This window comes from Mytilus edulis, chromosome 8, assembly GCF_963676685.1.
Source record: "Mytilus edulis chromosome 8, xbMytEdul2.2, whole genome shotgun sequence".
Taxonomy (NCBI): Eukaryota; Metazoa; Mollusca; class Bivalvia; order Mytilida; family Mytilidae; genus Mytilus; species Mytilus edulis.
In genome coordinates, this window is record NC_092351.1 from 13,290,535 (window position 1) to 13,305,217 (window position 14,683).

General features: G+C 32.2%; 1 protein-coding gene across 1 annotated transcript; it reads right to left on the minus strand.

Annotated features, from left to right (window-relative positions):
• Positions 1-278: 278 nt before the first annotated feature.
• On the minus strand, positions 279-11,367 carry LOC139483952 (uncharacterized). Its single transcript, XM_071267675.1, has 9 exons — positions 11,234-11,367; positions 7,880-7,958; positions 7,271-7,534; positions 6,501-6,650; positions 5,675-5,864; positions 3,138-4,422; positions 2,548-2,769; positions 1,370-1,465; positions 279-722 (listed from the first exon to the last, which is right to left on the minus strand). The coding sequence occupies exons 1-9, from the start codon at positions 11,249-11,251 to the stop codon at positions 279-281; spliced, it is 2,748 nt and encodes a 915-aa protein (XP_071123776.1). The 5' UTR covers positions 11,252-11,367.
• Positions 11,368-14,683: the final 3,316 nt, after the last annotated feature.

Genomic DNA, 14,683 nt, shown 5'->3' on the forward strand with positions numbered 1-14,683 from the left:
CCATTGAATAAATGTGTCTCATTGGTGTATGTACGTTATATAGGGTTAATACCCATCGAATAACTGTCTCTCATTGGCGTATGTACGTTATATAGGGTTTTTTACCCATTGAATAAGTGTCTCATTGATGTATAAACGTTTTATAGGGTATATATCCATCGAATAACACTGTGTCCCATCGGTGTATGAACGATATAAGGGTTGATACCTATCGAATAAATGTGTCCCATTGGTGTATGACCGTTATATAGGGTTAATACCCATCGAATAACTGTGTCTCATTGGTGTTTGTACGTTATATAGGGTTTTATACCCATTTTTTCTGTTGAAGTTGGTTTTTCTATTGGATCTGTATCTGCATTTTTAAAGCTAATACCAATTTTAGTGCCATCACATGCTAAGAATTTTGGGTTGTATTTGCAGATAGAACAAGGCTTTCTGAAATCAGTCTTGAATTTACTACTCCATGAAAACCACCAAGCAATGAATGTTTGAGGGGACATAAATTTAGCTGAATTAAGAAAATTTCTCCTGTATTTTTTGCTCATGATTTTGCAATATGCACTGAAAGTGACATGAGTGTTCAATGCATGATCTACAAAATCCCAGCCAATCTCATCTCCTGCAGCAGTTTCCTTTGAAAGAAAATGGAGGCTGTCTGAAGATCCACCATATTGAACTTGGCACTCTGCATTTGCTGCCAAGCAATTCCTACCAAGTACCTGAAAAAGAAGGAAAAGCAAATTGCATTTTTCTTCTAAATAGTTTAAGCCAAAATATAGATTTAATCTGTTTCTGATTCATCAGGGAATTCAAGTATCTGTATATTATTTCTACATCAGTTGAATAGGAAATATACTGTTTAAAATAAAGTATCATAACTTTTGATTTAACTATGTTCATACTAATAATTGCATAAAAGAAATAGTGAATTTATACAGGTAAGGGTCATATAAAATATTTCTTGGAATCGATTGTTAGGAGCATTTTGTCGGATAAACTTGTTTTTTTAAAATGAAATTTTGTAGGTCTGAACACTACCTGCACTACACATTCATTTATATAACACTTTAAAACAAAATAAACAATTTTTAATTACTTTGTAAAGGGCCCACACTGGAATTTAAAAATTGAGAAATGAATAACCTCACTGGATCTGCACTATTAATTGTTTGTCTCATCAATGATATGAATGATATTAAGAAAAACAATGAGATAGGCAAATTATAAAAATTAAATTGAAAATTGTAGTATCTACAAAAATTTAAAGTCTTTTTAATTTCTTTAAACTTGTTTATAATTAAAAATAAATGAAAGCACACATAGTTCTTAAATTTAAAATGGCTCAAGACTTAGAAAACATTCTCACTTCAAATCTAGCTGGTCCGTTAGTCAAATACACCACTGTCCTGTACTTCACCTCGGTCAATACCCCATTTGGATGGTCATCATCAGAGTAGCCGGCCTTTAATTAAAAGCATTTTATTAGACATGAAAACACTAAGCAGAAAAATAAAAAAATATAAAATGTTGAGATATTCATGCAATCTGACATTATAGATTTTTTTTTTTAAAACTGTCAAAGGTTCAATCTAATAACTGTTATTTACTAATTTTTACAATGCAACTCATTACCTTTTAAATAATTTGGCGAGATATTTCATTCTAAAATCTAAATGACATGTAAATATTTTGCCATAGAAGCTAAGTTAGTTAAGATACTCTTAAACAATAATGTATATCTAGTCTGTCTATATCATGTTTATAACAATTACAAGTCAGGCATACTGCACTGGTTATTAGAATTTCGGATACACCAAACCAGGCACTTTATATTTGAGAAACAGGCTATAAAATTAAGAATGGAAATGGGGAATGTGTCAAAGAGACAACAACCCGACCAAATAAAAAACAACAGCAGAGGGTCACCAACAGGTCTTCAATTTAGCGAGAAATTCCCGCACCCGGAGGCGTCCTTCAGCTGGCCCCTAAACAAATATATACTAGTCCAGTGATAATATACATGCCCTTAATTTTAGAACCATTCATATATTTTTGTATTATTCAAAATTATCAGTAAATTGTATGTTCTACAAGGATCACCAATCCTTCACCTTTCATCTGATACCTTAATTACATAAATTTATTCTACACAAGTTTTACCTTTCTCTGTAGAAACTATTTTGTTTTAAATATGTACTACTTTCCAGTATGTCCTTTTTTGACCAGGACTGATTAGGATGTGTTACAACTAATCATTTTTTCAAAGAATTCCTTTCAAGCCAGTGCTAGGGGCCATCTTCAACTTGCATTGAGGTGATCTTTTTTTGTTTTTTTTTGTTTGTTTGTGTTGAAGGCCTCACTGGTCCTTTCAGATAAAGAACAGCAATAATAGTACCGTTTTTTTTTATGTGTACTGGATTTTTTTGGTCATGGATGAAAACCCATCATTCTTTGTTTTCCAATTTTGTTATATTTTGCACTAATATAATTTGTGACATTTAGCGCAGAATTTTGTAGTAGAAATTTAATAGAGAAAAAAATTACCCCACAAAGACATCCATCTTCTAATACAGGAGGAAAGAGTACAAGTGGATTGTTTCCGGTCAAATACCCTTTAGTGTCTCGAACAACTCCTTCTGCACCATCAAATACAGCTAATCTTTTTTTAATTGCTCGTTGTAAGGCTGGATCATCTTCCTCCTTGGGTCTGTGCTCACTCAAACTTGGGAAATCCCAAAGTCCTGTTGCCGGATTAAAAAAATTTGTCTGAAAACAAAATGTGAACATATTTAATAAATATAACATAACAGACAAAATAAAGTATGTAGCACTATATGAAAAAACTGACATCATGATGTGAATTATTTCTTCCATATTTTTTTTAGATTAACCTTTTTAGTCAGGTAAAATCATACTTTATGGGCAATTGTATCAGTTATTGTATTTATGTTCATTTAAAAACGATTTTTGGTCCATCAAGGAAATGTTTGTGTTGTAGGCATTTAGTTGGTAATTGCATGTTATTTCCAACGCTGGCAAATTCAATTTGATTAAAAGTTTGAGTGAACGGTGTTATTCTTGTCTATTAATTAGATATATCTGCTTTGGTTTAATGATTGTAGTTTGTAACTTACCCTCTTTGTTTGAGTAGTTTCTGGTTGAAAAGTATCCTCCAAATCATTCTCATCTTCCTCATTATCAATAAATGCTTCCTCATCTTCATCTTCAATGTCTTCTTCAATATCATTACCATTCATCCATAAATTTTTGTGGTCTTTCATTGCCTGCAGATGAGGACAAACATTACTTGTTTCGCACAAGTATATGACTTTACGAGTAGAAAAACTGTAAATGGCACTACATTCACCGGACTGGCATGATACACGGTTTCTGGAAACATTCACAAACTTACAATCTTGACTACTGTTTGGTACAACTGAAAATTTTTTTGTTCGAAGAGATGACAGAAGTAAAATTACAGGCTTTTGTAAAGCAGCCAAAGATAACATTATACTTTTCTGAGATTTTGTTGGTGATGTAAAAACTTCTGTGCTGAAGTAGATGGGATAATCAGGTTCAATAATTTCTTTGAAATACCTTATATGGCAGCATTTGATGTTAATAGAATCTATTTCTGTGTCAGGCTGTTCATCTAATGTTGCGAGCTGTAATAAAGTTGCAAAGAGTGTACATGTGCAATGGTATACGTTGACATTCCCAACATTTCTCCTTGTCATGTGAACAAAAGATGACTCCATTAAACATCCAGTGGTCATGTTGACGTCATTCAAACAGAGGACATCGATATCTGATTCGTGAACACGCCAAAATAAACCTCCAGTTTCAGTTTGTGCTGTTTTATACTTTTCATACAAGGAATTGTCTGAAGCCCTGTTGTGTGTTGTAAAGAGAGGATTAACAGTTCGAAGGTTTCTTAAAATATCCTCTTCATTTAAAGCTTTGCGTTTAGGTCTTACTTGTCTCGGAGTAGAATTTTGCATATTTTCCCCAATGTTGATGTTGTCGTCATTGATGTTCTGGCGCGAATTTGATGGGGAAGACTCTGGGTTACGAAATTTGTCAACTAATCTAAAAATAGCAGAGTAGTTGGATTCTCTGTGATGGTAAAGTATCAGATTACGAAGAGAAGCAGGCTTATATTTCTCAGTAGAATCGCGGATAGATAACATTCTACCATAGCCAACATGAGCATGGGTTCCCTCATTCCAATAGTGGTCATTTGGTAGGCAGGAAATAATTTTGCACTGGTCATATAATGTGTATTTTGAGCTGGATGGTGGATCAAAAATAAATTTAAATTCTGGATTCTCAACAGGGACTCCTTTAGAACGGTAGTTATGTATGGTATTTTCCCATATATGGAGAATAGGATGAAAGACTCCTGAGGCTTCGAGAAATCTACAAAAGAAATATTTAGTTTCAATCATATTACGGTAGATATGTTTTAGGTTAAAATTTCAGACAACTGAAAATATAATATTCTACAAATATAATATTTAATATATGAAATAATATAACTGTAAAGTATCTTTTTTTTAACATGTTAAACTGGTCTCAAAGATTCTCCTTTAATAGCATATATATATCAAAAACAAATACATTAAATATTTTTTTCTTATCTGATAAACAACTAGAGGCTCACCTTGGTCTATGTGAATACTAAACAAAGGACACAGATGGATTCAAGACAAAATTGTGGTTTGGTGATGGTGATGTGTTTGTAGATCTTACTTAACTGAACATTCTTGCTGCTTACAATTATCCCTATCTATAATGAACTTGACCCAGTAGTTACAGTGGAAAATGTTAGTAAAATTTTACAAATTTTGTGAAACTGTTAAAAAAAAATGACTATATAAAGGGCAATAACTCCTTAGGGGTCAATTGACCATTTTGGTCATGTTGACTTCTTTTTAGGTCTTACTTTGCTGTACATTATTGCTGTTTACAGTTTATCTCTATCTATAATAATATTCAAGATAATACCAAAAACAGCAAAATTTCCTTAAAATTACCAATTCAGGGGCAGCAACCCTTCGGGCCAGGTGAGCTAAAAATGTATTTACATTTCTTTTTGATGTTCATTTTTCTTAAACTTGCATTATATTTTTCAGAACAATTAAACATATTAATAAACAATGTTAAAAGCTATTCCACAATAGGAGAGAAAACAGCTTAAATTACATAATTAGTAAAATAGAATGTTTGAGGACAAAAATACACCTTCTCATATTTTGCTATTGTCTGCATGCTGTGGTTCTTATCATTGTGTATGAGTATCACAAGAATTGGATGAGTAAAACTTAAGTTAGAGAGAGCAGAAATAAAAATTGGGATGGATGGATGGATGGACTGTAAAAGGTAACACACAATGCTTCTTTCACCCTAAAGCAGGGGCATAACAAAAGTATGGTAAGTATATCATGTATATAGATTCAAAGTGTCATTTTTTTTTTCATTTACACACTAAACTTTTAAACCAATAATATTTTTCTTCAATTACTCCTGCAATAAAATAAATAAATACATAGTTGAAAATTTCAAACTGAATAAAAAGATAAATTTATATCTAATTTTAACAAGTATTCCTTAGAGAAAAACTAAGAACATTAATTGATACAAGTTTCAATTCTGAAGATCTCAATTATACCTGGCTTTTTGAGTATTGTTTTCTTTGTGCGAGTTATGTTTGATAACATTTACCACTGTTCCTAGTAACTGGCAGGATTCTGTTGAGGTTTGCGCCTTTGCCATCAACTTTCTGTGTGAATTAAGAATACTGGATTTATTTCTTTCAAGAAGGTTGACGTATCGTCTTCCAGTATCTGAACCAGGATTACCTACAATAATAAACAATAATCTCATTCTTTGAAACTAACATTATAAAATTATGGTGTAACTGCTGTTGAGGACAGAATAGTGTTTTTGAATGAGAATATTATCTAGAAAAAATACACTAGAGAAATATCTCTTATCAGATGATTGATTGCTGTTGTTGACTCGCCCTAATTAGCTTTAACATGTAGGTCCAGGTTAAACATACCTTGCTGGGTTCAAACTTACAACCTCAATGTTGACAGGATAATTATCACATTAAATCACTAAACTGCTGAAGCTCCCATTTTACAAAATTCAAATTGGAGCATGCATATGCAGACTATTCTTAATAACTTAAATCACAATCCTCTTTAAAAATAGAAAAAATAAATTATTGGAAGCAGCTTATAAATCATATCATTTGTATTATAAAAAGCTCGAAGTTTTTTATGTGCTGTTCATATATAATTATGTATGTCTGTTTATGTTTTACTTGCTTATGGCTTTATTTTTTTATTTATCATAAATTGTCTTCTATGTTTCATCTTTCTTCATAGTTTGGTACCATCTATGAAGCTTATCAATTTTGAGGCTGAACATGGAATTATGACCAATGCAGTTGTCTTTATTCAGTGTATATTTTAAAATAGTAAACTTGCTTAAAGAATGATGACTTCTTTTTCTTTCTAACTTAAGGGTGTATCTTCTGTGGTACTGCTTTATATCATCTTGAGTGGAAACTTGCAACCAAACCAGTTTTGTCATATCCAAACGATGTTCCTCAAAATAATTTTTAAGCTGAGACATTCCTAGTGACAAAAAATAAGAAACTTATTTCTGTAAATGTTACAACAATGAATAAATATATTTTTTCACAAATTGAAATAATGCTAAATGTTACTGATTCGACAAATTTATCTTAACACTATGCAGAATTTGTAAAAAAAAGAAAAAGATATTCATCAGTTTTATTCACTATTAACTTTTTTTTCTAGATTTCCTTATTCACAATCATGGTATGTTAACAGGACCTGTTATAAAACTGCATGATGTGTTAACATTTTTAGAGGCATTGAATTGTATAATGTTGATAGTGAAAACTGCTCTAGAACTGATATAAATGAGTTTCCTTCAAAAATATAAATACCTGAAAAACATGATAATCATGAGTTGTATGGCTAAGAACCATGATTAATCATATGATAAATAGTTTATACTTTAAGGAATGTTTAATTCCTTATTTTTTTTAGATTAATTGCACACCTTACTCAAATAATGTTATAACAAAGACATATTACAAATATGAAAACAATGTAAAAAAGTAAAAAAAACTCAATGGGAAAAAACTAAGGACAATTGTCATGATTGTGTAGATCACTGTGTATGAATTTACATGGTACATGTAGATATGAACAATAATGAAACATACCCTCAGATAAGAAATATCCCTGAAGAACTCCACTTTCAAAAAATCTACAGTAGTAAACATCATCAAGCTTGAAGAAGGAGCAGTAAAACTCTCCATCAGTAAGGGAGGGTGATGACAGATCTAACATGGTTTTCTCTAACTGAAATAAAAACGGTGTTTCTGGTGAAGTGAAGTCAGCAGCGGCCAAAGATTCAGAACATTTTCCTTCTAGATACACAGCTCTTGAGGCAATTTCTAGATTCTTCTTTAAGCTGACTTTCCATTCTACAATGAATTTTGATTTATACAGTTTACTTATTCATTTTAACAATATATTTTTTACCTAGAAGCAACATGAATTTCATTTAAAAAATGTAAAGATTTTTGCAATAATAAAACCATTTAAAATAAATGAAAGATGATATGTTTGTTAACCTTATATCATGTAGAACATTGACATGTCAGTTAGATAAGTTTTTGTGCTGATTTTACTCAGAAAATGTATTGTTTATCTTTTTTGTTTCAAGTTTAATAAATATATAGTAATGCTATCAATATAAAAAAAAACCAATTAAAAATACTGCACATACATGACATATATTTCTACAATTTATGTTATTCATGAATTACCTCTGTCTTCCAACTGTTGCAAAACTGAAGATGATGGACATGCTAATTCTGGTCTAGTTGAGTGTACTCCAAAAGTTTCCTATCAAATAAACAAAAAATAAATTAAAAATGAAAATTTTCTTACTACATGTTACTGTGTATAATTTCAGCTTACGCCCCAAAAGGTAATAAGCATTTGTTATATGCCACATAATAACTTATCATAGCCAAGCTGCTGACATTTTTCACTATCTACTAAATAAAGAACTAGAATGAAGCCTTAGTAAGGTGTGACTCATAATATTTTTAGAAAGGCACTTGGGTTTAATTGATTACTGCATAGATGCAAACCCCTTTTTGACACAATCAGTAACAAACTATCAAATTTTCCGTATTTTTGAAAAGTTTTCAGTAATCATTCATAAACGTGCATTTACCAATAAAAATTACTGATGAGTGGTTGCACAGTGATGTACACTAAAATTTGTCATTTAACATGTTGTCTGTAGTATGTATTCCATTCATTGATTGTTCAGATGTTCTCGACTCAAACATTTTTGTTTTGTCAAGGAGAAGTAGAGAAAGGGGGAAAGCTACTTAATAAAATGCAAGTTTGCCTCTTCGGAAGTCAGTTAGTTACCCAACAATAGGTTGATAACTCCCGAGAAACCGGAAGCATTACATTGGCGTTTCCTAAATACTGGACCAGGACGGAAAAGTAATGATAAAAATCCGCGTTTTACAAAATTGAACGTCGATGATTGGGAATCCGTAACTATACTACTTTGACCGTAATAGCGTAGTTTTTATCGCAAAATCGGAAAAACTACGGAAAAATCGTAATGGTTGGCATCTATGTTAATGATTATACATGGACACATGCAAGTAACTGATCTTTAGATAAAATTAAAATTAATCAAACAGAAGCACAAGTTTTTTTAGATGAAATACAGAAAATGTTCCTCTGCACACGCACCTGTACATCATTTTATTGTTCAACTGATAGGAATTCAAGAAAGAACCCATTAGATCTTGATGAAACTTTAAGAAAACTGCAGTATATATATATAAAAAATAATATTGATAAAATATTTTATAAAATTTCAATGTCAATGAATGTTATGATTTCTTCAGAAAATTTCAGTAAAAATATGTAGACTTTAAAAAAAAAATGACAATATGTCGATAGTAGTATTTAGTACATATGTGATGCCCAACATAGATGTGTAAGCATTGTGTATTAGTTTAATAAAATATAAGACAATAACTTCGAGAGAATAACTGCACTTCAGAATAAAAGCCAAAAATAGAGACAAAATGTATGTTACAATGTATGTATGTAACTATGTATGTGCCAGTACCAAGGCAGGAGCCTGTAATTCAGTGATTGTCGTTTGTTAATGGGTTACATATTTTCTTTTCATTCAACATTTTTTTAAACATAAATTAGACTGTTTGTTTTCTCGTCTAAATTGTTTTACATTTGTCATTTCTGATCCTTTTATAGCTGAATATACGGTATGGGCTTGCTCATTGTTAAAAGCCATACAAGGACCTATAGTTGTTAATTTCTATGTCTCTTGTGGAAGTAGTCCTATAACATATGACTTCGCATTCTTATTCAATTTTTAACGTTTTTATACTGATATTTTCATTTTTATTTTTTTTTGAGCTCGGGTGGCATATTGATAGTAAAAAAAAATATCAGAACAGTAAATAGAAATAGTAAATAATGCCCCCGAGGTCATATGTTATAGGACTATTGTGGAAGGTGTCTCATTTATGGCCATCATAACACACCTTCTTTTTTATATACACCATAGGGAGAAGTGGAGGGTCGTGTCATGTTTTTTTAAACTCTATTTTCCAAATCAGGAACCTGATGTTAGTTGGTTGGTTGTCGTCTGTTGATGTGGTTTAGTAGTGATTCTGGTTTTTTATAATTAGGTTTCCAAGTTTGAATGTCTTTATAGCTTGCTGTTCAGTGTTAGCCAGGTCTCTGTGTCGAAACCTTTACCTTTAATCTGTAATTGTTTACTTTTACAAATTGTGACTTTGATGGAAAGTTGTCTCATTGGCACTCATACCATATCTTCTTACACCTATCTATATCTATTTATTTCTTTTAAAAGCATTTGTGTGTGACAAATGCTAAGGAGGTATTTCCCTGCCTTGCCAAGTAAACATTTTCCTCATTTTTTTTTTACATCCAATAACAAAGGGAAATAATCCAAATCATCAAAATTACGGGTTAACTCGGCCCAGGACCAACTCGAACCACGACAAGACAAAACAGCACACTCAAAATCATGTCACAAAAAATAAAATGAAAATATAAAATAATATGGAAATACCGACTTACCTACCCTAAATTTTTTTTAAAGCATGTAACCTTAACAGACATAATATATATATTTTTTGGCCTAATAATAAAAAAATGTTTTTTTATAAATTATTTACAAACTAAAAAAAAACAAACTTTTTGTCACCTGTCATGCTTGCATAAAACATATATGATATTAAAGTTGGGTCTAAAAAAACACACATTGGCGGCAATAGCCTTGTTTATACATGTAAATAAATACAACCATTAAACCATTCTAATGTATCGAGAATTGGTACTTACAGAACATTAGTTATTTCTAGACTATTCTGCAGAATATTATTCCTGAAGATGTTTGAACCAATAGTTTGTGAAGTTAGCGGTCAGTGTAACAAGTTGCCAAGTTGTATTTTGCCAATGTATGAAAGAATTTTTTAATCTGGACTAGCTAGAAGGATAAATTCTGGATTTCTTTGAAAATTGAAAAATCATATTCAGTTTAATATGTTTAAACATTTTCCACAATTGTTTACTGCATGTTGTAGCAGATTATTCATCTTGTACTGTGAAAGCTCATTAATTTTTAGCTCTTACCGAATCTAGGTTATTCTCTTTTTTCAGTAATCCCCCCCCCCCCCCAAATCCTAATTTGTAATAAATTTCCATTGTTTGTTGTTTTTTTAATGTAGTGTTCCCAAGTTCTTGTCAAGTACACAACTCAAGACTAAGATTAAAGTTATCAGGTCATGCCAGTGTATGCTTTCGTTTATGCCCAGAACGACTTTTTTGTAACTTTAGTTTGTCAGATATGAATGCACGTGCGGAGCGTGGGACCTTATTAAACCTGGGTATATATGAAACCTCCAAAGGTTAATAATTAGTAATTACTTTTGTAATAGGTTTGACTAGCTATTGACGAGTATTGTACGCACATCTTCGGTTGGGCCTCGATGTTTTTTTTAAAGGGGGAGGGTCGATGTTATGGAGTTGAAAACCCGCAAGACACACTGTTAAAGCACTTTTTGCTGCATTTAGTTGGCAAGCTAACTTACTTTCACTAAATTACTCATAATCCTGCTAAAAATATTCTAATAATTAAATAAAATCAACTATAGAATTGTTGTGACCCCTTTGTGAAGCAACAATGGCCGACAAAGATGCTCTGCAGCAGTAGCTATATCACATGATTCAAGCAACCAATGGGACGTACAGCACCAGACTTTTTTGTAATATATGATATGATTGGTTCCTACGTTTTGGTAGGTAAATACTATGTAAATATATATATCAATTGCAGTCAAAATACATGGGTTAATGTGTTGCAATGTAAACAATGGAGAGCGTGGAGAAAAACATAAAAAGGTGAAATGATACATAGTTTGTAAAGTACTGAAGAAGGTCAATGTATTTAATATCTCTAATAAACAGCTGCGCCATGTAAAAAGTTTCTGAGATACGGCGCGACATGTGATTTTTTTTTTTACAAAAAACTCAATAACTCTAAAATAAAATTTTGAATCATCACCAAAAAGTACACAGATCTTTAGATTAATATAACTAAGAAGTGTGTAAAGTTTTAAGCAATAGATATTAATGGTTTTTAAGATACGATGCAACATGTGAACCCCCTTTTTTTTTTTACAAAAAACTCAATAACTCCATTATAAAATTTTGAATCATCACCAAAAAGTATTCAGATCTTTTGATTAATATAACTAAGAAGTGTGTACATTTTTAAGCAATAATCATAAATCGTTTATGAGATATGGCGCGAAATGTGAAAACCCATCCCTTTTTAGCTCACCTGACCGAAAGGCCAAGTGAGCTTTTCTCATCACTTGGCGTCCGGCGTCCGTCGTCGTCCGTCGTCGTCGTCCGTCGTCGTCCTGCGTTAAATTTTACAAAAATCTTCTCTGAAACTACTTGGAAAAATTTAACCAAACTTGGCCACAATCATCATTGGGGTATCTAGTTTAAAAAATGTGTCCGGTGACCCGGCCAACCAACCAAGATGGCCACCATGGCTAAAAATAGAACATAGGGGTAAAATGCAGTTTTTGGCTTATAACTCAAAAACTCAAACATTAAGAAGAGCAAATCTGACAGGGTAATATTGTTCATCAGGTCAAGATCTATCTGCCCTGAAATTTTCAGATGAATCGGACATTTCGTTGTTGGGTTGCTGCCCCTGAAATGGTAATTTTAAGGAAATTTTCCTGTTTTTGGTTATTATCTTGAATATTATTATAGATAGAGATAAACTGTAAACAGCAATAATGTTCAGCAGAGTAAGATCTACAAATAATTCAACAAGACCAAAATGGTCAGTTGACCACTTTAGGAGTTATTGCCCTTTATAGTCAATTTTCACCATTTTTCATAAATCTTAGTAATCTTTTCGAAAAATCTTCTCCTCTGAAACTACTAGGCCAAATTTAACCAAACTTGGCCATAATCATCATTGGGGTATCTAGTTTAAACAATGTGTCCGATGACCCGCCCAACCATTCAAGATGGCCGCATGGCTAAAAATAGAACATAGGGGTAAAATGCAGTTTTTTGCGTATAACTCAAAAACCAAAGCATTTAGAGCAAATCTGACAGAGTAAAATTGTTCATCAGGTCAAGATCTATCTGCCCTGAAATTTTCAGATGAATCGGACATTTCGTTGTTGGGTTGCTGCCCCTGAAATGGTAATTTTAAGGAAATTTTCCTGTTTTTGGTTATTATCTTGAATATTATTATAGATAGAGATAAACTGTAAACAGCAATAATGTTCAGAAAAGTTAGATCTACAAATAATGCAACAAGACCAAAATGGTCACTTGACCACTTTAGGAGTTATTGCCCTTTATAGTCAAATTTTAACCATTTTTCGTAAATCTTAGTAATCTTTTAGAAAAATCTTCTCCTCTGAAACTACAGGGCCAAATTTAACCAATTTTAGCCAAAATCATCATTGGGGTATATAGTTAAAAAAATGTGTTCGGTAACTCGGCCAACAAACCAAGATGGCCGCAATGGCTAAAAATAGAACATGGGGGTAAAATGCAGTTTTTGGGTTATAACTCATAAACCAAAGCATAAAGAGCAAATTTGATCGGAAGTAAAATTGTTGATCAGGTCAAGATTTATCTGCCCTGGAATAATCAGATGAATCGGACATTTTGTTGTTTGGTTGCTGCCCCTGAAATGGTAATTTTAAGGAAATTTTCCTGTTTTTGGTTATTATCTTGAATATTATTATAGATAGAGATAAACTGTAAACAGCAATAATGTTCAGAAAAGTTAGATCTACAAATAATGCAACAAGACCAAAATGGTCAGTTGACCACTTTAGGAGTTATTGCCCTTTATAGTCAATTTTTAACCATTTTTCGTAAATCTTAGTAATCTTTTAGAAAAATCTTCTCCTCTGAAACTACTGGGCCAAATTTAACCAATTTTAGCCAAAATCATCATTGGGGTATCTAGTTAAAAAAATGTGTCCGGTAACTCGGCCAACAAACCAAGATGGCCGCAATGGCTAAAAATAGAACATGGGGGTAAAATGCAGTTTTTGGGTTATAACTCATAAACCAAAGCATTAAGAGCAAATCTGATCGGAAGTAAAATTGTTGATCAGGTCAAGATCTATCTGCCCTGGAATTATCAGATGAATCGGATAATCGGTTGTTAGGTTACTGCCCCTGAATTGGTAATTTTGAGGAAATTTTGCTGTTTTTTTGTTATTATCTTGAATAATATTATAGATAGAGATAAACTGTAAACAGCAATAATGTACAGCAAAGTAAGAACTAAAAATAAGTCAGTATGACCAAAATAGTCAATTGACCCCCTAAGGAGTTATTGCCCTTCATAGTTAATTTTTAACAATTTTCTTAAAATTTGAAGATTTTCAATAACATTTTCCACAGAAAGTACTGTTATAGATAGAGATAATTGTAAGCAGCAAGAATGTTTAGTAAAGTAAGATCTACAAACACATCACCATCACCAAAACATAATTTTGTCATGAATCCATCTTTGTCCATTGTTTAATATTCACATAGACCAAGGTGAGCGACACAGGCTCTTTAGAGCCTCTAGTTTTACAAAAACTGAATAACTCTAAAATCAATTTTGAATCATCACCAAAAAGTATACAGATCTTTGGATTATTATAATTAAGAAGAGTGTGAAGTTTAAAGCAATAATCAGAAACCGTTTTTGAGATACAGCGCGACATGTGAAAAATCGTTTGACCATCATAAGAAACAACTATGTTAAGTTTCATAAAAGGATGAACGGTTCTGAAGTGACAGACATACAGACAGACAGACAGACAGACAGACAGACAGACAGACAGACAGACAGACAGACAGACGGACGGACGGACGGACGGACAGACAGACAAACAGACAGACAGACAGACAGACGGACGGACGGACGGACGGGCGGACAGACGGACGGACGGACAGACGGACGATTGACATTCATATACCATAATACGTCCCGTCAA

Coding starts and splice junctions, on each gene's coding strand:
- LOC139483952 (XM_071267675.1), bottom strand. Junction 5,865..6,500: donor AAGAAGTCATCATTCTTTAA/GCAAGTTTACTA, acceptor TTATTATTGTAG/GTAATCCTGGTTCAGATACT. Junction 723..1,369: donor ACGGACCAGCTAGATTTGAA/GTGAGAATGTTT, acceptor CTTCTTTTTCAG/GTACTTGGTAGGAATTGCTT.